The sequence below is a fragment of the Eulemur rufifrons genome, chromosome 15 (genome assembly GCF_041146395.1).
Source record: "Eulemur rufifrons isolate Redbay chromosome 15, OSU_ERuf_1, whole genome shotgun sequence".
Classification (NCBI taxonomy): domain Eukaryota; kingdom Metazoa; phylum Chordata; class Mammalia; order Primates; family Lemuridae; genus Eulemur; species Eulemur rufifrons.
The window spans coordinates 38,983,165-39,009,640 of record NC_090997.1 but is presented as its reverse complement, the minus strand read 5'-3'; the positions used below and the strand labels follow the sequence as shown (position 1 = coordinate 39,009,640).

General features: G+C 33.4%; 1 protein-coding gene across 1 annotated transcript in view; it reads left to right on the top strand.

The window, feature by feature from the left end:
* LCA5 (lebercilin LCA5) overlaps window positions 1-23,210 on the top strand; it is a 30,396-nt gene extending 7,186 nt beyond the window's left edge. The window contains exons 3-7 of the mRNA XM_069488591.1: window positions 15,642-15,779; window positions 16,726-16,822; window positions 17,894-18,036; window positions 20,240-20,372; window positions 22,345-23,210. Of these exons, the coding sequence (XP_069344692.1) occupies window positions 15,642-15,779; window positions 16,726-16,822; window positions 17,894-18,036; window positions 20,240-20,372; window positions 22,345-23,210 (1,377 nt within the window). The remainder of the gene's footprint in view (window positions 1-15,641; window positions 15,780-16,725; window positions 16,823-17,893; window positions 18,037-20,239; window positions 20,373-22,344) is intronic.
* Window positions 23,211-26,476: the final 3,266 nt, after the last annotated feature.

Below are 26,476 nucleotides of genomic sequence, written 5' to 3'. Positions count from 1 at the left end.
GGTCAGCTCAAAGTGCAAAGCAAACATATGGAAACTTTTTTTCTTAAGGGCCACTTACTCATGAGGTGGAGTGGGAATGAGTACTGGAAGCTGTTATCACCATACACAGACAAATAACATTTTAATTATTTTTAAGGGGAAATATGCCACATAATAGATTTTAAAATTAGGAATGAAGAGCCTAAGTTGCTAACAAATATGGTAAATAACTGAGTGTGTTTGTGTATTAAACTACATGTATAGAGAGAACATAAAATTGCAGTGCACACCCCCCCACACACACACACCCCTACCACTATATCCTGCAGTTCTCTCATATAGCCAGTTATGAAGGGGATTGATTAGTGGTGGGGAGAGAGGAGAAAGAAGGAAGGGAGGAAAAATAGGAATTGGCTTGTGTATTCTGAGTTGTAAATGGAGGTAAATTATTAATATATGGCTGCTCATTTGGGAGTGTGAAAATTGGTCATCTGTAATGATAAGTCTTTGAAATAGTTAACCATATAGTGTCCTCAATTTTTTATATTGGATTTTAAGAAGTTTTTAACTTTCTATTTTTAGTTAATTGTAGGTTGCCATGCACTTATAAGAAAATTACATAGAAAGATCCCATATACCTTTTACCTAAGTTTCTTGTAGTGGTAACATATTGCATAACTATAATAAAATGTTACAGCCAGGAAGTTGGTTGTGATACATTGATATCCATCAACCTTAGTTTTACATGTATTTGTGTATGGCTTTGGCTCTATGCAATTTTATCACATGTATAGACTTCTGTAACCACTGTCACACGTCAAGATACAGACCAGTTCCATCACAAGGATCCCTTACATTACCCTTTTATAACCACAGCTACTTCCTGCCTTCCCCCTCTCTAACCTGTGACATCCACTACTCTGTTCATCATCTCTATAATTTTGTCATTTCAAGAATGTTATATAAATAGAATCATACAGAATATAATCTTTTGACATTGGCAGATTTCACTAACTTAGTCATCTAGGTTGTTGCATTTATCAGTAGTTCCTTTTATTCCCTGAGTACTATCCCATGGCATGGATGTACCACAGAGTGTTATGGTACATTGTGTTACAGACATTCGGTTTGTTTCCAGTTTTTGGCTATTAACTAATAAAATTGCTATGACCATTTTATGTACAGATTTTTGTTTGAACATAGATTTTCATTTCTCTGGGATATATGCCTGAAAGTGTGTTTTCTGGGTTGTAGCATGTGTTTGATTTTGTAAGAAACTGCCATTGTCTTTTCTAAAATACTAGTACCATTTTATATTTCTAACAGCAGTGTATAAGTTGTCAAATTTCTCAGCATTCTTACCAGTAATGGGTGTTAATGCTATTTTTTATTTTAGCCATTCTGATAGGTGTGTAGCACGATCTCATTGTGGTTTAATTTGCATTTTCCTAATGGCTAATGATGTTGAGCATCTTTTCATGCACTTATTTGCCATCTGTAGATCTATTTTTGTTCATATTTTTGCCCATTTTCTACTTGGATTGTTTTTGCTTTTACTGTTGACTTTTGAGAGTTCTTTGCATATTCTAGATACAAATCCTTTGTCAGATATGTGGTTTGCAAATATTTTCTCTTAGTCTGTAGTTAGTTGTCCTCTTCACAGGGTCTTTCAGAGGAAGTTTTAAATTTTCTTGTGGTCAATTTTATCAGATTTTTCTTTCATGGATTGTGCTTTGGTGTCAAGACTAAGGACTCTTTGCCTATCCCTATTGTCCCTGTTGCCACAAAGATTTTTGCCTATGCTTTTTCAAAAGTTGTTTTCCTCTGGCTTTATTGAGGTCTAACTGACAAATAAAAATTGTATATATTTAAGGTATACAATTTGATGCTTTGTAAAAGTCTTATGATTTTATGCTTTACATCTAAGTCCATGATTTTCATTTTGAGTTAATATTTGTATAGAGTGTGAAGTTTACCTTGAAGTTCACATTTTTTTTTTTTTTTTTGCTGTGGATGCCCAGTTGCTCTAGCATCATTTGTTAAAAATTCCTTCATTGAATTGCTTTGGCACCTTTGTCAAAAATGAGTTGGGCATATTTTTGTGGGTTTATTTCCGGATGCTCTGTTCTGTTCTATTGGTCTTCCTGTGTGTTCCTTTGCTGTTACCACACTCTCTTGATCACAGACTTCATAGTAACCTTAACATTAGATAGAGTGAGTCCTCTCATGTTATGCTTCATTTTAAAAATTTTAGCTATACTAGATCCTCTGTCTTTGTATATAAATTTTAGAATAAGCTTGTCTATGTCTACAAACACCTTCCTGGGGTTTTGATAGGGATTACATTAAACATAGATCAATTTATGGAGAACTGACATCTTTACTATGTTGAATCTTCCAATTCTTTGAGCATAGTATATCTTTCCATTTACTTAGGTCATCTTTGATTTCTTTCATCATCATTTTGTAACTTTCAGGATACAAATCTGTACATGTTTTGTTACATTTATACCTAAAAATTTTATTTTCTTTGGAGCAATTGTAAATGGTCTCAGTTCTTTCTGAATTAGAAAATTACTTTTGAACTTTTATTTTTGAATTTCAAATCTTATTTTTGTTGTAAGGTTATTTTCACAAGGGGTTATGAATGCTTTATTCACACCACGGAATGACTTGGTTTTAGAAGTTTACTCTCAAATTTTAGTAGTATTGGGTTTATCAGCTTTATGCCTCAAGTTGGGTTAGTATAAATGGTACTACTATTTTAGAAAAGAGAATGGCAGTTTCTTACAAAATCAAACATAGCTGCTTCATTTTTCCTGTAAGTGAAATTATATTGGAATAAAAATTTAATATACTATTATGAACCTACTTCTCTGAAATCAGTAATCTTACTTCAGCCTCTGGATTTTAACCCATTATGTGTGGTTAATATCTTTCATGATCTCAGCAATCAACCCAGAATTTGAAATATTTACTATTGAGTTTCTTACTTTATTGTGAAATTTAGCCTTTGTTTTTGTACCTCATTCAGTTTTTCAAATTTTACTTTGTTCAACACTAAGTTAATCTTTTTTCTTCTAACTCAGTAGGTTATAGTGATACTACTAATTGGTTAAGGGAGAAAGCTAGGAGCTTGATTGTGTTGTTTCATTTTCCAAATTAGCTAAAACCCAAGAGAGTCCTAGATATCCTTTGAAATTGCAGTAAAATCCTAGTTGTGCTATCTTTAAATTCTGTGCTTTTCTTTCCTAAGGATGGCTGTCTATATGGTGTTGGTTTTTTGTTTTTCTTTTGTTATGGCTTTTTGATTTATTTTAAGATAAAACAAGGCTGGAACTGTGGCTGGCATTTTTGTTTATTTGTTTATAGCTTGTCTCATTTTAGGAAGGATTTCAGGCCACAACTCTTATTCGTCTTGTTAGTTGCATTTCCTTCCTAAGGCGGGCGGAGAGGAAGCATTCTTCAAGATCATCTATAACCATTTGAGCTGTGAAAAACTTTCCCTTTGAACATCAGTCTATAATTTGGGTGCAGGCTTATTTTGTTAGTTTATGGGAGTGACAATGCACAGAATCTCAGTAATTTAGGATTACAGTAGTTTAGAAATAGATACATGGTCAGAGGGACAAACAGCCAAAGGTATCAGTGGGGACAACCACCATGACAATTGTCTTTCCTCCTTCAGAAATCAGCCTACCTACCTTGTGAGATATGGTTTGCTCTTATCCCAGGTCATTTACCAAGGATGGAGAACTACTTCATGGGGTTAAACTTGTTGAGCTGTAGAAAGGGCAGGCTGCTAAATGAGACCGCAAACTTACTTCCTTATTTAGAGTTGACTTTATATGTTTATTTTGGCTTTTACTTCAATAAATTTATTGAATAGAGTCCTGTCAACATAGCAGCCTCAATATATTTATTTATTTTAACAATCGTTATACATGTTATTAATTTAATATTTAAATAAAAGTACAGTGTATGTACAACCTAACTTTTATAGCAGAAAAACATTTTTTAGTTATATAAAGTGGTGGTTTTCAAACTGTTTCTGTCAAGACCCTTTTATACCCTTAAAAATAATTGAGGACACCTCCACCACTACTCCTGAGCTTTTGTTGATGTGGGTGTAGATATATTGATGTTTACCACATTAGAAATTAAAATTGAGAGCACTTTAAAATATTTCTTAATTCACTTCAGTAATAATGCTCATTGCATGTTATAAAATCTTTTAACAAAAAATATCTATATTTTCCAAACCAAAAATAAATTAGGACAGGAGTGGGATCATTTTATATATTTGCAAATTTCTTTAATGCCTGGCTTAGTGGAAGACAACCAGGGCCTCATATCTTCTTTTGTATTCACTCTATTACAATATGTTGTTGCAGCTGATAAGTATGAAGAAAATTAAGCCTTACACAGATGTCTAAAGTAGTTAGAAAATGGAAGAATATTTTAATAGCCTTTTCAGATAACAAGATAGTCTTCCTTGATATTACACTAAAACTTAACAAGTGATTTCTTAATGATTCGTTATGATGTAGAATTTGAAATCATATTGATGAACTTTTTGTATTTGCTTACATTAAAATCCATTGATTTTTTTTTCTCCTTTGGATGTTTTACATCATGCATTGGTCATTTGGAAAATATTGGTTCGTTGAGTTATCAGATTTTCCAAGTGTTGACAGATTTCATTGTATAATGTCACATGTCATGTAGCTTTTGGAAAACTCCACTATATACTCATGATACAATATGAGTGAAAACAAGTGAGAATATCTTATTATTATAAAATAGTTTTGACCTTGAAGACCCCCCAAAGCTGTTTAAGGATCTTTAGGGGTTTCCATACCACTCTTGGTGATTCACTTACTTAACATAGGCAGTTCTTTGTTAGCAACTTCATTAGTGATTCCCTAGTATATAGTTTCTTTTAGTGACTGCCAAATAGCACTATTTCTTACTGAGCCTGAGACTGGCCTCAAATAGGGGCTGAAGGTAAAGTATACCAATTCAGTCCTAATCTCTCGTAAGAAAGAGGTATAGTTGGGTTTATATTTGTTACCAAGGATGCAGTAGCAGATTAATCATAGCTATGACCAACAGTATATCATAAAAAATACCATGAATTGTAACTATCATAAGAATCCATAATCATAAAATAGGAAATTATCTTCTAAGCTTTATGAAAATATCATAAATGTTAGTAGCATGTACATAATTATTTCTTTTTTTTTTCATTTTTTTACTTTTTTAAAAACTTCTAAATTGTGTTCTTATCTTTCTTTTTTCTTTTCTTTTTTTTTTTTTTTTGAGACAGAGTCTTGCTCTGTCACCAGGGCTAGAGTGCCATGGTGTCAGTATAGCTCACAGCAACCTCAAACTCCTGGGATCAAGGGATCCTCCTGGCTCAGCCTCCCAAGTAGCTGGGACTATAGGTGCATGCCAGCACACCTGGCTAATTTTTTCTATTTTTAGTAGAGACTCTCTTGCTCTTGCTCAGGCTGGTATCGAACTCTTGACCTCAAGTGATCATCCTGCCTTGGCCTCCCAGAGTGCTAGGATTACTGCCTTGACAAATTTGCCTTTTCAGACCAGAGCCACTGTACCTGACCAATAGTATGTACATAATTATTATTAAAAGGACTCTAGTAAACTGTAGGTACACATTTACTACATAAAAATATCCAAGTATATTTTTAACATTGAATTGGCACAGAGTGATTTACTTTGTTGGGAAAACTGAATGAAACTATTAAGACTTTCTCTACTTTTAAAAAAAAATTTCTGAAGATTTGGGAGAATGGTTTGAGTGTCATAGAGCTCAGTATCATAGAACTGTGAAAGGAAGTTTGAATAGAATTTTTCTTTTAGTAGATTTTCCTATAAAAGACTGGCATTCAAATTCCTTTGGGCCCTGAGTAGCCCTCAAGTAGATGTTTGTTTCTTGGTGATAAAATAATATTGCTTCCCACTGTAAGCCATTTTCAAAAGTAGAAACTGATTCAGCATTATCTTCCCTTAGTCTTCCTAGTTTAATCAGAACTGTTAATAGAGTTAAGCTGTCTAGGTCCATTTTCCTTCTTCTTTCCCTGCCATACCTTAATCTAGAGGCTAGGTATCTGTTCTAAAAGTTTTCCTGCCCTTTCACCCTTCAGAAACCCAAATCAAGAAGCCCTGCCTTTTGCCTCTTCTACCTGTTCTGTATTTTTTCTAACAAATGAAGCAAATTAGGACAGAATAGTGGAGGTCAAAACAGGTCAGCTCTGTTCCTGTCCTACTCTGACCTTGTACAATTCTCTTAACTGCCAGGTTTCAGTTGCTTCATCTGAGGAATTAAATGGAATGATTTCTGAAGTGTCTTTCATGAAAGTTCTGAAATCTGATGTGTCTAAATTCATACTTTTGGGGCTTTTATATGCCAAAAGTGTTTTATATTCCAAAAATGTTTAAACCATATTTATCCCCCCAGTTAAGTCCTTATTATATCTATTGTGTTGAAGAGATGAAAAATTCCTAGTGTTGAAAAGAATTGCTTATAAAGTAAAATATCTTTCATTGCGATCCTACTAATTTTTTCATTATATAATCTAAAGAATTGGCTAGATTTTGTTATTTATATGTATTTTTATCATTTCTGGAGGGAAAAGATTTACAATGAAATCATGAGATTTATGATTGAAGGGTAAAGATTAAAACCATTTCATAAAATATTAATAAATTTTGCAGGAGCCTTAGAAACTGCCCATTTAGATAGAACCATTGTTAAAGCAATTTTGTGCTAATATTTAAGATAATTTTCCTATTGAAAAAGTAATACAAGCACTAAAGAAGGGCTTAAAAAATTCAAATAATACAAAGAGGTATGCAGTGAAATAGTTTCTCTTCTATGTTATGCTTGTAGGCCCCTTCCCAAGAAGCAATCACTGTTAAGAAATTGTCTCTACATTGGCAAGCTCATGTCTATATATTAATGTCCTTTTTTCCCCCCTCTTATCATAGATATAAATGTACCATGCACATTACTCAATGCATGGTTCTTTCACTGAAAAGTATATTTTGATGTTCTTTACATATTATTAGGTATGTGTATATGATTTATATATATATGTATATATATTTTTACACACATATAATCAGCTTCATGCTTTTTTGTTTGTTTGTTTGTTTTTCTTTTGAGACAAGGTCTCACTCTGTTGCCCAGGCTAGAGTGCCTGGTGTCAGCGTAGCTCACAGCAATCTCAAACTCCTGGGCTCAAGCAATCCTTCTGCCTCAGCCACCCAAGTAGCTGGGACTACAGGCATGCGCCACCATGCCCACCTAATTTTTTCTAAATATTTTTAGTTGTCCAGCTAATTTCTTTCTATTTTTTTTTAGTAGAGACGGGGTCTTGCTCTTGCTCAGGCTGATCTCGAACTCCTGGCTCAAACGATCCACCTGTCTCGGCCTCCCAGAATGCTAGGATTACAGACGTGAGCCACTGCGCCCAGCCTAGCTTCATGCTTTTAAAAGGCTGCATACTATTTCATTGTGTAGATAAATCATAATATGATGAACCCTTCCCTTATTAATGTTAAATTAAGTTTACCCTACAGCTACCTCCTTACATATTTTAAGTTTGGCTTAAAGGTTTCTCCATACATAGTTAACTGTAACCTAATTGAATGTGTAAACAGACTATAACCTACTCTTCTACCAATCATAGAGTTTTGACCAATAACAGGTGGCCAGATGTTTAAACTGTGTTCAAATAAGGCAAACACAGAGCTGTAACCAGTCCAGCTGTTTCTGTACCTCATTTCTGTTTACTGTACATCACTTTCCTTTTTTCTGTCCATAAATGTTATCTGACCATCTAGCATTCTTGGAGTCACTCTGACCCTATTTTGGTTCTGGGTACTGCCTAATTTGCAAATCGTTCTTTGCTCATTTAAATTCTGTTAAATTTAATTTGCCTAAAGTTTTTCTTTTAACATTATATATATTTTTTGTTTTGTTTTGAGGTAGTATAAAAGATGCAAGACATTAAACATAGCCTTTGTATTACACATTAGTATACTTATGGAAAATTCCTGGATGAGGAAGTCACTGGGTCAATAAAATATTTAAAAATTGTTTTTGACTATTTATTAATATAATATTTCTAAGGAATGCTACTGAATAATAGTTTTTCTTGGAATAATTACAGTTAAATTTTTCTATTTGGGGAAGATTAAATTGGCCTTTTTTGTGGTTAGTATCATTAGGAGATTTTAAAGCATTTGCATTTTTATGAAAGCAACTTTAATATGGAAATATTGATGGGCTTTGCTAACTTAGTTGAGTCAGAAATTATTGGATTAGAATGCAAAGTCAAATAAAAAATTATTTAGTTTATATTTTAATTATGTTATTAACTAATGCCTATCTCTTAACCTATTAAGTTCCTAATGAAACTGGGAATTTTATACATATACACGTTATATAAACAAAGAAGGTTCAAATTCTGGTTATATACCATTCTAGCTTTGTGATGTGATATAACATTTAGATTATCTGAACCTGTTTCCAGTCTGTAAAACTTTGCAAGTGGTGATAAACAATGTTAAAGTTCATAATGAGTCTGCCTCAGTGCCTGGTACTGATCAGGCACTTAATATATCAGTAAAAAAAATAAAATAAATACACTGAAAGTTCATTAATTAAATGTAAATATATCAAAGCATTGTAGCATTCTGGAGTTTGAAGGGACCATGGAAATAGTTTAATGCTTTGGTTTTCAAATTGTGCTCAGTGGACTTGAAACGTTTTTTCTTTTTTTAAGGTTTGAAACTACTGATTTGGTCCATTGAGTTTTCAAATTTTGGCAGTTCTTCACAGGCAGCCAGATAAAGGCTGAATTGTTCTGTGATGGTTAGGCTACAGAGAGGGCTTCAGAAACTCACTTGCCCAACAACCTGAAGCAGCCTCTGAAATACCTCTATGGGTAACTCTCCAATCTAGTCCAACTCAAACATTGAACTATTGAGGAAACTGAGACAGAGATGTTATTTACCTTCTTCTAGGTCACATAGACTCTCATAGGTCGCTAGGACCACATGTGTGGGACTAGAATTACAGTCTTCTGTCTCCCATTCTGTTGCTCTATTATTCCATTATCATTTTAGTAAAATCCTTGGAATTTTATCACGTATTTAAAAGCTGAGTAATAGGTTCCTCTTAATAGTACATTGTGGTTTTTCATAATTTTTAATGTAGTGTGAATTAAAACATTGAAATTTTGGTTATTTCATCAGCATCTTTTGATAAAATGATCTACAAACTGTAAAAGTTAACAAATCATTTTCAAAGTCTGTCATATCAGCTTATTCTTTTTTTTTTTGAGACAGAGTCTCACTTTGTTGCCCAGGCTAGAGTGAGTGCCGTGGTGTCAGCCTAGCTCACAGCAACCTCAAACTCCTGGGCTCAAGTGATCCTCCTGCCTCAGCCTCCCGAGTAGCTGGGACTACAGGCATGCGCCACTATGCCCGGCTAATTTTTCTATATATATATTTTTAGTTGTCCATATAATTTTTTTCTATTTTTAGTAGAGACGGGGTCTCACTCTTGCTCAGGCTGGTCTCGAACTCCTGACCTTGAGCGATCCACCCGCCTCGGCCTCCCAGAGTGCTAGGATTACAGGCGTGAGCCACCGCGCCCGGCCCCAGCTTATTCTTTATAAGTGATTTGTGAAGCAGGAAACACTTCTAAAATCTGTTTTATTTTTGGTGCTGTAGTAAATACTATGATAAATACTGTGGAGTAAAATCTAGCTATGTTGGAAGACAAAAGCTCAGAGTAAGGAAAGGCTTGCAAACATTTTTAGAGAAAACTTAAAGAAAACAGGTTTCATTAGAAGAAGAAGAAGGCCCACTATTTAGGGCTGACTTACAATGCACAGAAGAAACATAACTATTGGATTATAAGTTTGCTTCTATCCTGTCCTGCTTACAGCAGATGAAAAAATAATAAGACATAGATAGCTCATTTAAGTGAACTCACTACAGATTCAGATGAATTATACCCCAGAGGACTGAGGAACTTTGCAAATATGATTTCAGAGCCTTTGTTAGTGTACCTTGGGGAGTTAGGAAGACTAGAAGTAAGAAAGTGAGAAAAGGCAAGTACTAGTGTTTCCAAAAGTAGGCAGAGGTAGATGTTAGCAATTATCAATCAGTAAGCTTGTTGCCAAGTCTCTACCAAATTTTGAATGTATTTTGGAAAATACTGCTCACTTAGAACTATTTTTGCTTTTTTTCCGCTTAGTATTACCAGACTGGTACATTAATCTATATCCTCCTATGTGTATATACCATATACTAGATATCTGTATTATAGTCTATGCTACATGTTATACTATACCATGTATATAGTAAATAAATACATGTACTATATACATTTATATTCTATAACTATACTGTATCTACTAGAATATAGTAGACATAACAGGTAGTATATAGTAAGTACAGTTAAGTCTTTCATGGTTTTTTTTTTTAATGGAGAAATGTAGACTGGTTGAAAATAATGTTTGAAAACTTTACAATTGGATCAGTAACTGTACCCAAAGGGTGCAGATAAATAAATAGCTGTCAACTTGGAGAGAAGGTTTCTAGGTGTGTGTTCTGGGTTGCCATCTTATGCCCTATCCTTTTCAGCATGTTGAGCAGTGAATTTGACCAGGTTCCTTACCAGCAAGAACAAGTCTTATTTGATTTTGTACTTGCAACATTCGACGCTCTGGCCCTAGGAGGTCATAATAACTCTAATTTTACTGATCAGATTACTTATGATAATAGGTACCAAATTTTAGGTAACAGACTGACATGTGGAGAGTAAGGTAACCAGAAGGTCAAAAAACTGGTGTATAAGAAACAGTGGAAGAAACATGAAATCATGGATAAGATTAAGGGAAAATGTAATTTACTTTATTATGTATGAGGGTGTCACATGGAAGAGGAGCAATGAATTTGCTTTTGGATGTTCCTAACAGTTATTACTGGGAAACTGGTTTCTACGCTTTCATAAGGAAGAGCTTTCTAAATAATTGTAATTGTCGAATAATGAGTACCCTTTGAATTATCAAGCTTTCTTCCACCAGAAGTATTGTGCAAAGGCTCAATGTCTAACCTTCTAGGAAGATTGTAAGAGGCATTCCTAGAAAGTGGACTAATGAGATGACCTCTAGGGTCCTTTCTTACACACGGGTCTAAGTCTTTAGAATTGAGCTGCAACAACACTGAGCAGAGATTAAAACAACTGACATTTATAGACCTGTTTTAACAAATGCAGTATTGTTAAGCATATATTTCTTTATTAATAAAAAAGTGAAGGTTATTCTTTGGGTTTGCCTAGAAAAATTATTAAATTATGTTAATCCTTTATTTCTGTTAAAGAATTCTGTAATATTTCCTTTTGGAAAAAAAGTTAAGTATGTTTACATTTTTTGAATTACTATTAAATAAAATGTTTGTTTAAACAGATTTTGAAATATACAGTAAATTGGGGGAAAATATGTATAATCCTACCAACCAAAGATAGCTACTATTTGCACTTTATTCTTATTCCGTTTAATTTCTTTTTTTTTTTGTTTTTTTTTTTTTGTTTTTTTTTTTGAGACAGAGTCTCATTCTGTTGCCTGGGCTAGAGTGCCATGGCATCAGCCTAGCTCACAGCAACCTCAAACTCCTGGGCTCAAGCAATCCTTCTGCCTCAGCCTCTTGAGTAGCTGGGACTACAGGCATGCACCACCATGCCCGGCTAATTTTTTATATATATTTTTAGTTGTCCAGCTAATTTCTTTCTATTTTTAGTAGAGACGGGGTCTCAGTCTTACTCAGGTTGGTCTCGAACTCCTGACCTCGAGTGATCCTCCCGCCTCAACCTCCCAAAGTGCTAGGATTACAGGCATGAGCCACCACTGCGCCCAGCCTCATTTTGTTCTTATTGAAATTGTTCTTTCATTGAGTGCTTTTGAGTGGCAAAATTTTTTAGTCTTTGTCTGAAAGTATTTTATCTTCATTCTTGAATGATAATTTTACTTGGATTCTAGGTTGACATTATTATCATTTGGGACTTGAGTATATATTATCTCTAGTACCTTTTAACATTTTTTTCTTTAAGTTGAATGGTTTCCTGTTTTGTATCAAAATTATCTATGGGTAGGATTTTTTAATTAACTTTTTGTATAGAAATAATTTCGATCTTACAGAGTTGTAAATTTAAAAATAGTACAAAGAACAATCCTATACACATAACCCAGAAATACCTATTGTTAACATTTTACCGAATTTATATGTGCACATGCTCTCTCATGTTATCTCTCCGTGTCATACACATGTACATCGGTAATTTTTTTCTTCTGAGGGCAAGTTGTATACATCATGCTCTTTACCCCTGAATATATCAGTGTGTATTTTTTAAGAATAAGGATGTGCCCTTATATAACCATAGTACAATTATGGTAGTACTATGATTTATATTTCTACAGTGATTACCTCTAATCTGCTGTCCACAGTATAATTTTTTCAGTTGACTTGATGTCTTTTATATTAATAACACTTTGCCTCCTCCAGTATAGGATCCAGTCCAGAGTCAGGAATTATGCTGCATTGTCCAGGTCTCTGACCTTCTTTTATCTGGAACATATCCACATAACTTTTGTTGTCTTTTTATGACATTCACATTTTTTGAAGAATATTGTCCCCTATCCGTTTTCACTTAATAGAATATCTAGATTTTATATTTCTCTGATGTTTCATTGTGACTGAGGTTTTTCCGTTCTTGGTGCAAATATTGAATAGGTGATGTTATTTCCTCCTTAAGATGTCACTTTTTGGCCAGGTGCAATAAATCACTGCTGTAATCCTAGCACTCTGGGAGGCCGAGGTGGGAGGATTTCTTGAGGTCAGGAGTTCTGAAAAAGCAGGAGATACTGTTTTTACAAAAAATAGAAAAATTAGCGGAGCATGGTGGTGTGCGCCTATAGTCCCAGCTACTCGGAGTCTGAGGCAGGAGGATCCGTTAAGCCCAGGAGTTTGAGGTTCCAGTGAGCTATGATTACGCCATGGCACTCCAGCCAGGGAGACGGAGCAAGACTATCTCAAAAAAAAAAAAAAAAAAGATATCACCTCTAGAGGCATATAATGTTCACCTGACCTTTATCGGTAATGTTTATTTTGATCACCTGGCCAAAGTATTGGTGTATTTGTGTACTGTATATAATGTTCTTCTCCTTACAATGAAACCAATAAACAGTCAGTGAAGAGCTGCTTTAAGAATACGTAAATTACCTTATTTGTCATCAAAACTTAGCATTCTTTGATTATTTTTTCCTGATCCAACCTTTGTTGTGATAATTTTTTCTATTTCATATCTCTCTTTGTATCTTCAATTCTGAACATTCTTAGCTTTTTTTGTTTTTGTTTTTCAATTTGCTTTTCTCTGATTTTGTCATTATATTTTAGATTACTATTACATTATAAACACATTTCATAGAGAATATGGATGGCCAATAAACATGAAAATTAACTTTAGTAGTAATCAAAGAAATACAAGTTAAAATAATTACAGTCTTTTTTGGGCCAATCTGATAGATTAAAGAATTACAATATCCACTTATTACAAGAATGTAGTGAAAAGGCTACTCTACTTTTCAAAGAGAATATAAATTGTTACAACCTTTCCTGAGGGCATTTTGGTTATGGTTTTCAAAAGGTTTAAAATTGTATAAATGTCTGTCAACCCAGAAACTTCTTTCTACTTGTAAACTTCAATTATTAGTGCTTTTTTTGATGTATAACATGTTTTAATGTCTCTTTGGATTCCCTCTGTTTTTTCAGTCCCTGCCCACTAATCCCCAGTTGATCTACTTTTTGTCCCTATAAAATTGGTTTGCATTTTCAAGAATTTTATATAAGTGGAATCATACAGTATATATTCTTTTATTCCTGGTTTCTTTCATTCAGCAAAAATTATTTTGTGATTCAAGCATGTTACATGTATGAATTGTTCATTCTTTTTTATTACTGAGTAGTAAATACCCTTACTGTATAGATCTATACCATATTTTGTTTATCCATTAGTTTATTGATAGATAAACAAATGATGGACGTTTGGATTGTTTCCAGTTTTTGGATATCACAAATAAAGCTGTTAAGAACATTTATGCATAAGTCTTTGCGTGGGCACAGGCCTTTACCCCACTAGGGTAAAGACCTAAGTGTGGAATGATTGTGTGATATAGCAGGTGCATGTTTTACTGTCCAGCTGTCTTCCAAAATGGTTATGCCATTTTACATTCCCACCAAAAGTATAAGAGAGTTCTGGGTGCTGCTCATCCTCGCCAACATTTTGTATGCTCAGTTTTTCTAGTTTTAGACATTCTAATAGATAAGTAGTATTGTTTCATTGTGGCTTTAATTTGTATTTCCTTTATAGCTAATGATATTGAAGTATTGTTCAGTGTGCCCATTTGTCTCTGTATACCTTCTTTGGTGAATTATGTGTTCAAATTATTTCCTCCATTTTTTACTGAGCTGTTTGATTTCTTATTACTGAAGTTTTGAGGATACATATGTATGTATATTTAGTGAGAAAACTGTATTAAAGTCTCAAATTATAGACACCAAAATGTTGACAGTGATTGTCACTGGGTAATAGAATTGTAACTGCTTTTTATTTTATATTTTTCTTTGTGATTTCCTAATACTTTAAACATTTATTTCATTTGTAATAAATATTTATATATATATGAAAACCTTTTTTTCATCCAGAAGTTAGAAATGGTATTTTAACAACTTAAGTTATTTTAAAAGAAAATATTTTAACTTAAGTTCTTTCATAAACTTCATGGAACATGTTTGAAGACCATGAAAATGGCTATTGTTTTTATCTAGAGTTGTTTTACTTAGGTATTCTGTGACTCTTGAATAGCACTGAATAATTTTAGATGTCTTGGTGTCCAATTATTTGCTTCAACAACGAGTTTTGAAAGGCTGTGTTTGGCCGTCTTTTACCTTCAACTTAAGTGTCTATCCATGTGTGCTTCAGACAAATGCTTAAGAATTCATTTGTAAATTATTGTGAAAAATAAAGTAATAATAGGGTAGGTGTCTTATTAAATTATTGGTAAATCTATTTCCCAGTTTATTTTATGTTCATGAATGCTAAGTTAAGCCTGATTTATATGTCTTATACAGGACCAGCAAAAAACATTATTTGACACTGCTATGTGCTAGTTTGTTTTTTTTTTTTTCCTTGAGACAAGAGTCTCTCTCTGTTGCCCGGGCTAGAGTGCCGTGACATCAAACTCCTGAGTTCAAACAATCCTTCTGCCTCAGCCTCCTGAATAGCTGGGACTACTGGCATGTGCCACCATGCCCAGCTAATTTTTTTTCTATATATATATATTTTTTAGCTGTCCAGATCATTTCTTTCTATTTTTAGTAGAGACAGGGTCTCGCTCTTGCTCAGGCTGGTCTCGAACTCCTGACCTCAAGCGATCCTCCCGCCTCAGCCTCCCAGAGTGCTAGAATTACAGGCATGAGCCACCGCGCCCAGCCTACGTGCTAGTTTTTACTGTTGGATTCTTATTTTTTTAAAAATAGTACTATTTTTTATGTGTTTATACATATAGGAACTATCAAAAAACCTTGAGCTGAGTACTAACAGTTTCCAAAGACAGTTGCTTGCTGAAAGGAAAAGGGCATATGAGGCTCATGATGAAAATAAAGTTCTTCAAAAGGAGTTACAACAACTATATCACAAATTAAAAGTAAGCACTTTATTTTAAATTGCATTATTTTTCTTGTAATACATACTAGATGAAAAGCAAATATTTTAGAACACTTACTAATATTTGTAAGTTGGTACAATAAAATTTACAAAATTCTTATATTGGCACTTAGAAAATGTTTGTTGGTATAATTAGTATAACAAAGTGAAACATTGAATACACTAATAGGAATGATGTAACTGACGTAAATTGTAAAATCCTGGAAGAAAATTATGGGAACTAAAATTGTTCTGTGCTGCATGGTTGAATAAACCCAGTGTTCTTCCTCAGCTCACCCCATGATTCGTCATTTTTAAAGTTGTCTCAAATGATGTCTTTTATTTTCATAGTGTTTAGATGAAGGATTCAAATTATTTAATTTTGTTAAATTAAATGTTCTTAATTCTATCTAGAAGTCATTGATGGGTGGAAATTTTGTGCAGAATTGTACCAAATTATGCATTATCATTACAGAGTTTTCTTTTGTTAATCAAATTCTCCGAAAAAGCCATAGCCCCCAAATGGTCAAGAACACTTGTGTTTAAAAAGAGTGGTCTAATTTGTAACTCATCTGTAATTCAGAACCCATACTTGAGAGATGCTAACTAAATTCTTTGTCTCTGTGGCTAAGTCTGGATGACAGTTAAGACAATACTAGCTCTATCAGGTAAGAATGGGTAGAAAATGAAATTTGCCTTAATAGCTTTTTTACTGTCAGTATATACTGGAATTTTTAGGGACAATAATTGGTCTACCCTAACCTTAACGTACTAGAGACATTCCATTCTATAGTTTGGTAGTTACAAAAGGAAGCTGAGCCAGGTATATTTCAATATAGTAAACAAAACAAAACAAAACAAAATAAAAAACAGTTGACAAGGTAAGGGTTATTGTTTTGTTTTAAACTGAGACTCTGCTTCCTTAATTGTATTGAATTTGTTTTCAGGAAAAGGAGAGAGAACTGGATATAAAAAATATATATTCTAATCGTCTGCCAAAGTGCTCTCCAAAGAAGGAAAAAGAACTTATATCAAGAAAAAATGGTATAGTAGCTATTATTGTTGAAAAACTGGTATTATATCTATTAGTTAATAATATGATAAATTCTGAAATGGAAGAAAAAGGAAAGAACCTCATTGAAATACATTTAAATTAAATGTATTTTTTACAACTTAAATTTTTTTATAGTGAATTTTCAGAAATCCTTTTAACTTTCTCAGTTCTTTCCCCTGAAGAGAGGGGGAAAATTATGCTTTACATATTTTTTGAAATTTTCTTATTGTAATTTAAAAACCTTCATGAAAATGTATAAACATACCCCAAAGTAGAGGGAATAGTATAATGAACCTTCATTTATGAATCACCTAGCTTTAGCAATTATACTTTTTACCAATTTTATTTCATCTATTTTTTCTAGAGTATTTTAAGGCAGATCTCAGATACTATTTCACTCATAAATACTTGGTATTGTTATGCATAGCTTTACTTTTGCTTTTTTTTGTTTTTTTGTTTTTCGAAACAGAGTCTCGCTCTGTTGCCTGGGCTAGAGTGAGTGCCGTGGCGTCCTCCTAGCTCACAGCATCCTCAAACTCCTGGGCTCAAGCAATCCTCCTGCCTCAGCCTCCCGAGTAGCTGGGACTACAGGCATGCGCCACCATGCCCGGCTAATTTTTTCTATATATTTTTAGTTGTCCATATAATTTCTTTCTATTTTTAGTAGAGATGGGGTCTCGCTCTCACTCAGGCTGGTCTTGAACTCCTGAGCTCAAAGGATCCGCCTGCCTCGGCCTCCCAAGTGCTAGGGTTACAGGCGTGAGCCACCACTCCTGGCCTACTTTTGTTTTTTTAACAAAGTAAACTTTTGTTTACTTCTGTGAACTGCAAAAATTTTCAAACTTATAATTATAAAAACTTTATAGCATTTATAGTCAGAATTGTCCCCAAATCAATAATTGCCAATAAATACTAGAAACGAAAATAGTAATAGTGAGTATTCACTGAGCTGAGCAAAACATGCATTATCTCATTTAGGTGGTGAATATACCAGTTGAATTCCATATATCTTAGCATTGTTCAATGTGATCAGAAACATTCTTTTATAATTTTCATGGTAGCTGCATGCCAGAGTGATTTTACAGACCTGTGTACAAAAGGAGTACAAACCATTGAAGACTTAGAGGTGGAAGGATTTCATATAGCACCACAAACAATTATGTATTATGAAAACAAATGGGAAGAACCAGAACGTCTTACTTTGGTGAGTTTAGCAATATGATTATGTGTCAAACACTAGGTTTGAAGTTATTCCTAAAAACACAGTATCAAACATTAAAGTTTGAGTAATGAAGCTAGTACTATATCTGTATGAATATGCAACTAGCCTTTTAAAGAGAAAGAGATAACATCTATGTATTTCCTAAAATTCCTTTGAATTGACTCTTTTAGTTTACATTGCATCTTTCAGGGGCTTCAGAAAGATTTATTGTACTTTCTGGGTTGGAGGTAGAAGAGAAGAATTTCTTTCTAAATTTCTTATCTTTTATCTACCCAGATATTCTTGGAAAACCCTCAATGCTTTTATGTTTAAAAGCAAATTGTAGTAATTTTCAAATGATTTGTTAGAATTTGATTAATGTTTTTGAGCCTCCTATGTAGGAGAATTTTACAGAACGCTGAACAAGGTAATTGCAGTAGATTCTGACTTTATACCATTTAAATTAGAGTGGAATTCAGGGGTTATGTGTTGGACCTTCATTTAAAAGGACTTTCACACTGGATCACTGGCAAGTCTATTTCTCTAGGAGGGTTTTATCATTAGTGTTTACAATTTAAACTACAAAGAAAACAGTATATCAGCGGTCCATCATATTTCATATAATATTATGTTTTTGTACCTTGTAAGTTTCCCAGTGACCCTGAAATCTCTTCTTGGGTATAAAACAGAAAGGATGGACTGATTTGGTTCCTCTATATACTCTAGTTTTTTTTTTTTTTTTTATTATTTGTGTGTTTATTTTTATTTTATAATTTAGACAAGTTAGTTGTATCTGCTAAGTGTATTTCTTTTTGTATTTGAAATATTATTGAGACTAGAATGTTTATTTCTTTGAAGTGATAAAGTATAGAATAATGAAGTAATTCTTAACTTTAAATGGGTAAAAATAATTGGTCTTTATACTTTAAGATTCAGCAGGAAAAGTAGCAACTTGGTATAGTGAAAAGAGTTGGAGTTAGATCTGCTTTTTAGTTAAATTCTGATTCTAACATTTAGTTGTGTGACTTCTTGGAGCTCAATTTTCTCATCTGTAAAATGGGGGTGGGTTACTTTTCAGGATTGTGATAATGACTAATCATGAAGTTTATAAAGCTCTTGAGACTGAGCTCACCACACTGTAAAGGGCCTCAGCAAATGATAGGTTAGTTAGAGTACAGGCTAAGTTGCTATTGGAAAGAGACTCAATATAGTGGCTTAAGTAAGAAACAAGTTTCTTTCTCTTGTAATAGACTGAAGTCAGTGGGTAATCCCAGATTGTTAGACAGCTTTATTCCATGGTAATCATCCCCTATCTTATTGAGCTTCCATTTTAGAGTATAGGCCTTTTCTCTGTGGTTGGAACTGGCTCACCACCGCTGTGAGAAGGGGAAATGAGGAAGTAGAGGGCAAGCAGTTTTCATTTTTGTAAATGTGATCAGCATATGCACACATGCTTCCACTTACCTTCCATTGGTCCTATCTAGCTGCAAGGGATGCTAGCAAATGTAGTCTCCAGCTGAGCAGCCCTATGTCCTGCTAAAACTCAGGAGATTGTTACTAAAAGGAAGGTGAAATGCATACTAGGGTACAATTCTCTCTATTAGACAAGTCTTTACTAATAATAGATATTTCACTTTTATTAAGAAAAATTACACACACATTTGAAAGGGGCCATAAGAAACAAGGAATTTTAAGTTTATAACACTGATTTGATTTGAATATTATAAAATTTATGAACTGGAGGCTTTGGGCATAGTATTAAATATAAACTGGAAAGATTCAATGCAATTGTCACTGCCTGTTATAATAAGTACAACATCATCTCAGTTGGCCACCATAGCTGGTTAGTGGCCATTTCTGGTTAACTGAATTAATCAGATTTTGTTGTGAAAATGTACAAAGCAAGGATACTTATGAAACTTGCCTCTTCAGAATTTTCTGTCAGGGATTGGCTTTACTTTGTATTAGTTCTAATGTGTCTTATAAGTGCTTCTTTAAAATTTTAACTAAAGTAAGAAATAATCCTATGTGTTTTTGAAGCATCTTTCAAAGGGTATTAACTTATGATTTCCTGATTTCTTAATTAAAATATGCTTTAATTTTTAACTGAGTTGGTAATCATGCTTATTGAAAGATAAATCTATGATGTTTAGTTTTCCCCCCTTTTCTATATGTGAACTTGCATTTCTAAAAAAATGTATAATAGGACCTGGAACCCCAAGAGCAAGATAACCATGGAGAAGCAGGGATGCTAAATCCAATTGTGGAAAGAGAAGAAAAATCCATTAAAGATCAAGGACTCCATATTGTAAAACAGGAGGTTGAGAAGCTGGAGGATGGTAAGAAAAAGACTTTGTTTAAGCAAGTGATGAGTCAGTGTCCCTTGGGAAAGAAAGGGTTAGCCTCCCCTAGTATCTTCCAGCTGAACTGTTAATTAGTTGTATAGAAAAAGAGAAGGTTGATGCAGTGGCAGTGGATGGTGTACCTGGAGTCACAAACATTTGAATAAAGTTATTAGGGAAAGAAAAAAATTGAAGACTGTAGGTCAGTCACTATTTGGGGTTAAGGAATAAGGACAAGTTACCTTTAGAAAATTCAGATGAAGGGAAAAAAATTCTTTGTATATTAACTAAAGCTTAATGAAGATGTAATTGAAAGACAGCCCTCTTTAATTGACTTGGCCTTGACAATCTCTAGTCCACAGACTAGCTTATGCATAAAAATCAATGAATTATGAGGTTCTGAATATATTCCTATAATTTTTCCTTGGTTTTAATGTGTAATGTAAATCTTTAACGTGTTTAACCATTAATGTGGAAGTTTAGTGAACGAACTCACAGAGTTTTAGATATGGAAATGAAGTTCAGGAATAAATTAATTTCCATCTGGATAAAATGTCTTAAAGGTGTGGGCAAGAGGGATCCCAGACTAATCTTCTGAATGTATTCTATTAGTTATATAATAGCTGCTTACAGAGAAATCCCCTTTTTTTCCTTGAGCTGAAAGTAATGGAACATAAAATCATGGCCCATTGTTGCTTAAATTAGAGAGAGATAGAGAGAAAGTGTGTGTGGGTATGTTCATACATATATGTGTGTATGTGTTTTTGTAGATATATATTTATATACACAGTATATATAAGCAGTATAATGGTTTTAATATAAGCTATATTTGCATCACTGTTGGCTAATGCACAGAGCAAGATCCTTTCATATGTTAATCTGCAGAATAGAAAATTAGGTATTATGGTCAGTTCTGTCTAGGTAACAGGAATAGGAATAAGGTAGCAGAAGACTATCAGTTCTCTTTGTCCTTTTGACTGAATTTTTTCCTGGATTCTGTATGGAATAATCTCTGACATTAGTGAAAATATATGCCATTTAATAAAGTTAACCATACTTGTAGTGTTTTTACATATTTTAATATTAATTTTTTCATTTGGAAGTAATTTCAAAATTATAGAAAAGTGGCAAGAAAAACCAAAGAACTATTAAATATTTAAGAATGAGTTATATATCTCATGCTTACACCCTTAAATACTTGCATGTATATTTCTCAAAAACTAGGGCATTCTCTTATCCAATATAGTTTCAACTTCAGGAAATGTATTTGATATAACACATTTACCTAATCTACTATCCATATTACAATTTTGTCAGTTGACACAATATTGTTCTTGATAGCATTTTCTTGCTTTCAGAACATGATCATGAATTACATTTAGCTGCCATAACTCTTCAGTCTCCTTTAATTTGGAGGAGATTTTTATATATATAAGCAAAAACATATATATATATGGTCAGATTAACATTTTTGTTGAATACAGACCCATTTTTTAAAATAGACTGTTCCTAATTTTGGGTTTGTCTGAAGTTTTCTCTTAATTAGATTCAGGTTAATGTATAATCTGTAGGCTGTGACATCCAAATTTTAATTCATTTTTAAGATTAAAAATTTTTCCTTCATCTATTCATCAATCCATTCGTTCATCCATCCCACCACCCATCATTCAGGATACTTCACTATATTAGTTTAAAAAAAATAAGCAGAGAACCTTCTTTCCCACCCCTATCTTGAAGAACAATTTTTTTTCTATAAATGTGAATTTTAAATGTAATATATATTAAATATATTTTATATATATACACAGTATCAAGTGTAGAAATGAAATTCATGATGTCCTTTCTCACTGTACTTGTAATACCCAAATTAGATAAAGATGATTGTTCCTTAAGGGTAGTAGTTGAGTTTTCTTATTTAAAAAATATTGACTGTTATAAAATCCCATTTTAAAAATTTGATTTCATACAGAATGGGAAAGAGAAGAACTTGATAAAAAGCAAAAAGAAAAGACATCTTTACTGGAGAGAGAAGAAAAGCCAGAGTTGGAAACTGGAAGGTATCAAATGGAAATGTATCAAATTCAAAATATTGATGATAAATTGCAAGAAGAGGAAGAAGATAGACTGAAGAGGGAAATGCTACTTGCTAAACTGAATGAAATCAGCAGAGAAGTCCAAGATTCTCAGAGTCTAAAATGTCCTCCTTTGCCATTGCTACCTCATTTGGAATCAAAACTGCACTCCCCAGAGAGAAGCCCCAAAACATACACGTTCTCTGAGTGCTCTGAAAGATTATTTAATGGGCATCATTTGCAAGATACTCGTTTTTTAACTCCAAAAGGAGAGGGTCAGAATCCAGGAAATATTAGAAGTCCAGCTTCTCCAAATGAGTTTGTATTTGGTAGCTATGTGCCTTCATTTGCAAAAACATCAGAGAAGTCAACTCTATTCGGCCATAAAAGTGGTGATTTGGATTTCCAAAAAAACAATACGGAAAAACTCAGTAAAGACAGTGTAGATTTATTTACAAGAAAGGAGAAAAAAGCTAATCTGATGGAACAGCTATTTGGTGCCAGTGGCAGCAGCACCATTTCTTCTAAAAGCAGTGATCCAAATTCTCTGGCTGCCAGCAAAGGAGACTTTGATCCTCTAAATTTTCTCCCTGGGGATAAAAGCAGCAGGGATAGAGACCATGATGAAGACGAAGACTTTTTCCTCAGTGAAGGAAGAAGTTTTAATTCAAACAGACACCGATTAAAACATGCAAATAATAAACCAGCAGTAAAAGCAGTTGATTCTGTAGAAGATGAAATTGAAGAAGTAGCACTGAGATGACTGACTAGAAAAACTGACATTTTTCCAATTGTAAATATTAAGATATTTTAATATAGTATTTATTATAAACATTTAGACTTTTTAATGTTAAAAAAGTCCTTGTTAAGGAATGATTTTTAATAGCTAAATACAATGTAATTAAAAAGAAGTAGATCACATACACACCACATAGCTAGTTTCCCAGGAATGAAGGAGACTTTTTTGAATGAAACCAAAAATAGAGATTTATCTTACTTTCTTTTGGCTTTTTACTTACAAATAGCTTTTACCTCTTCAACTGGCTCTATGGGAAGTTTTACTTCATTGGAGGTTGTATTCATTTCCTACTTTTATCTCTATTTATGTATTTATTTTTGATCATACTTGCACTGAGCTAAATACAGCCTTCCCACTGATTGCCAAATGGAAATTCAAGGTGATAGGCTCTGTGTTGAGAAGTGCAGCTCCCAGGTGGTGGAGGAACATTGCTACTCAGGAGCCCTGCCTTTTAGGGGTAGAGGCAAGGCTGAGCTACTCTTGGGTGGTAGTAGTCACAACATTGGGATTTCCTATTCCTCTGGAAGTCTCCACGGTTAAACACTACTCATTTTCTAATTACAAGTTTCCTGAAGTCACTTACCTACAACTCTGTTAGAATGTTAGATTGAATTCAGAAAACATTTCTCTGTTTACGTGGACAGTTCCTCTGTGAGTCCTTCTGTGAGTGGTGCCTCACAGAGGCTTGGGTACAATGTAATTTCTCTCCTTGTTCTCCTATCCTCTTTGTGTCTCAGTGACTCGGTGTAAGATTTCATACCAAATACAAGGAATAGAAGAAACCTTATCCCAATATAGAAAGATTTTCAACTCAATTATGTTTCTAGAGTAATGTAAAACTTCTAAGATTTGAACTTGCCCTCAAACAAAGGAGACAGCAATAATGTAATACTATTGGACTTATAGGATTAGTTTTAAAGTAACTTTGGATAAAAGTTTTTTAGGGATGGGGCTTCTGCCTTGTTGAGTAGAGTGGACAGTTTTCTGTTGAAATGCATTGGTCTCCTTTGGGCTATTTGTAGTTCACTTCAACTGCAGAGAAGTTGATGACCTTGGATTATGCAGGGTATGATTGGTCTTTAAGAAGCAGTAACACATCATCAACCAAGGCGAAAACACTATTAAAATGAAGAGATGCAGAAACAGTGTGTTGGGAAGAATAAAAAATTTAGGTTGGCACTTATTCTAAAGTGAACTGTTTTTTTTTTTTTTTTTCAAGAATTTACTATGTATTTGCTCGTGTTATGATTTCTGATGCCAAGCATACATACTGATGAGGGGGAAGAGTTACTATCTTACCCTGAGTTCTTATAAATTCTTATACTTAGAAAATACGTAGTGGAAACAAGACCTGCAGGGTTAATTTTTATTTTGTTCACCTTTTTTTATCTGTCCAGTATTTTTAGTTGAAGTAGATGAATTTCATGACTATCAGACAAGATTTACTTGGTTAGGTTTCTAATTAAAAGATGTACCACTTACCATCTTCATCTTCTATATTGTGTCCCTGTCATTTACTGGGAACAGAATCTCCCAAAAATGCTAAACTATATTAAAAAGTTTTAATAAAAAGATTTTTATGCTTGATATAAGCAAGCATTTGCTATGTTGTAAATCATTCTAATATATGTAAAACACAATAGTTGTAATGCAGTTTTTGATGAAATATTATGTTAATTTTGTTCATAACTGCTAATTTTTAGGTTGTTTTAAAGTCTTTTTAAAAAGTAAATTTTTTGATTCAGGTCATTTTAATTAGTCTCTTGCTTTTTTCCTGCCTGATGGTCTCTTCAGCCAGATGCAACAAGACAGAATTATTAAAATTAAACCTAAAATTAATTTATAGACTTAAAAGCATTATGGTGTTAAACATTAAAATTGGAGGTTAAAATGTACAGAACGGGTTTTTCCTTAGGAACAAACCTTAGAGAGTGAATCTTTTTTTTCCTAAATGTCAAGTTAAATTTATTTGTATTCAGAACTCTTATTAATAAAAATTAAAAACACACCATGACTCTTTTATTTGAATGATACTTTAGGTTGCTTAGAAAATACATAGTGGAAACAAGACCTGCAGGGTTAATTTTTATTTCATTATTCACCTTTTTTTTATCTGTCCAGTATTTTTAGTTGAAGTAGATGAATTTGCCCTAAATCAGGCTAGATAGTATGCTAATCTTATCAGATAATTATAGTTTTAATTAATCCATTCACCCTTAATAGCTATCATAATGGCACATATTGCTCATAATATTAAAATAAAGGTGAGGGTAAAGAGGATTAAATTGAATTATAAAATAAACATAAACTTATTTTATGGCTGACTCACTGTTTTTCTGATCATCCTTTTCATCTCATTTTAGAGATACTAAGCTTCTGGTATTCCTGGCTGGTTTGTAGTTGAATAGAGCATGCAAATCAATCTGATGAAAAGGGGAAGGGAAATTTATATCCTAGTGACAATAAGGAATTTTTAGGACTAAAAAAAGTTACCAGAAATTATCAAGAAAGAATCTGCCTTTAAAAGCTTTTCCCCCTCTACACAATACCTGCCTCTCCCATGTTAAAGTCTCTTTTTTATATCACTTCAAATTTTTCTCCTTTTATGAAAGCATTTTTAAAATTAAATATTTGAGTGCTTCCTGGATGCCCTGAACTATGTTAGGTGGCAGGAGAGCTTGGAGAGTAAGGCAGATGGGCTCCTGCCCTCACAGAATGCATGAAGAGCATGGTGAGCTAGTCCTGCCCTCCCTCTGTTCCCTGTGTGTTCTTGGTCTCTAGCTTCTTTGGCTGTTGTTGGTCTTTTACAATACTTATGGTGGTTATGAGTAAATGAAATACTTAGGTTAATGCTTGGCAGGGTGCATGGCACATTATAAGCACTCAGTAAACATTAGCTGCTGTTATCATGGCTAATTATGAGTTTCTTTTAAGGAATAATTGAAAAAATATAATATAGGTATGTATAAATAATACATTGATGCTATACTTTGCACAAAACATAAGCAGAAAAAGCTTCTAAACCTTCAAATTATCATAAAACTCTTGTACTAAATATATTATGCCTCTTAGATCTGCACTTAGAACTTTCCTAACTTTATTCTGTATTAAATGTGCAGTAAGATGATGAGCTTGTTTCCTAATCTACAGAAGAGTAGAAAAACTAAACCTTGGAAGGATTTTCTGAAGACAGGTTCAGTGCCATAAGGAGAGGTGAGAGTTAACAGCCT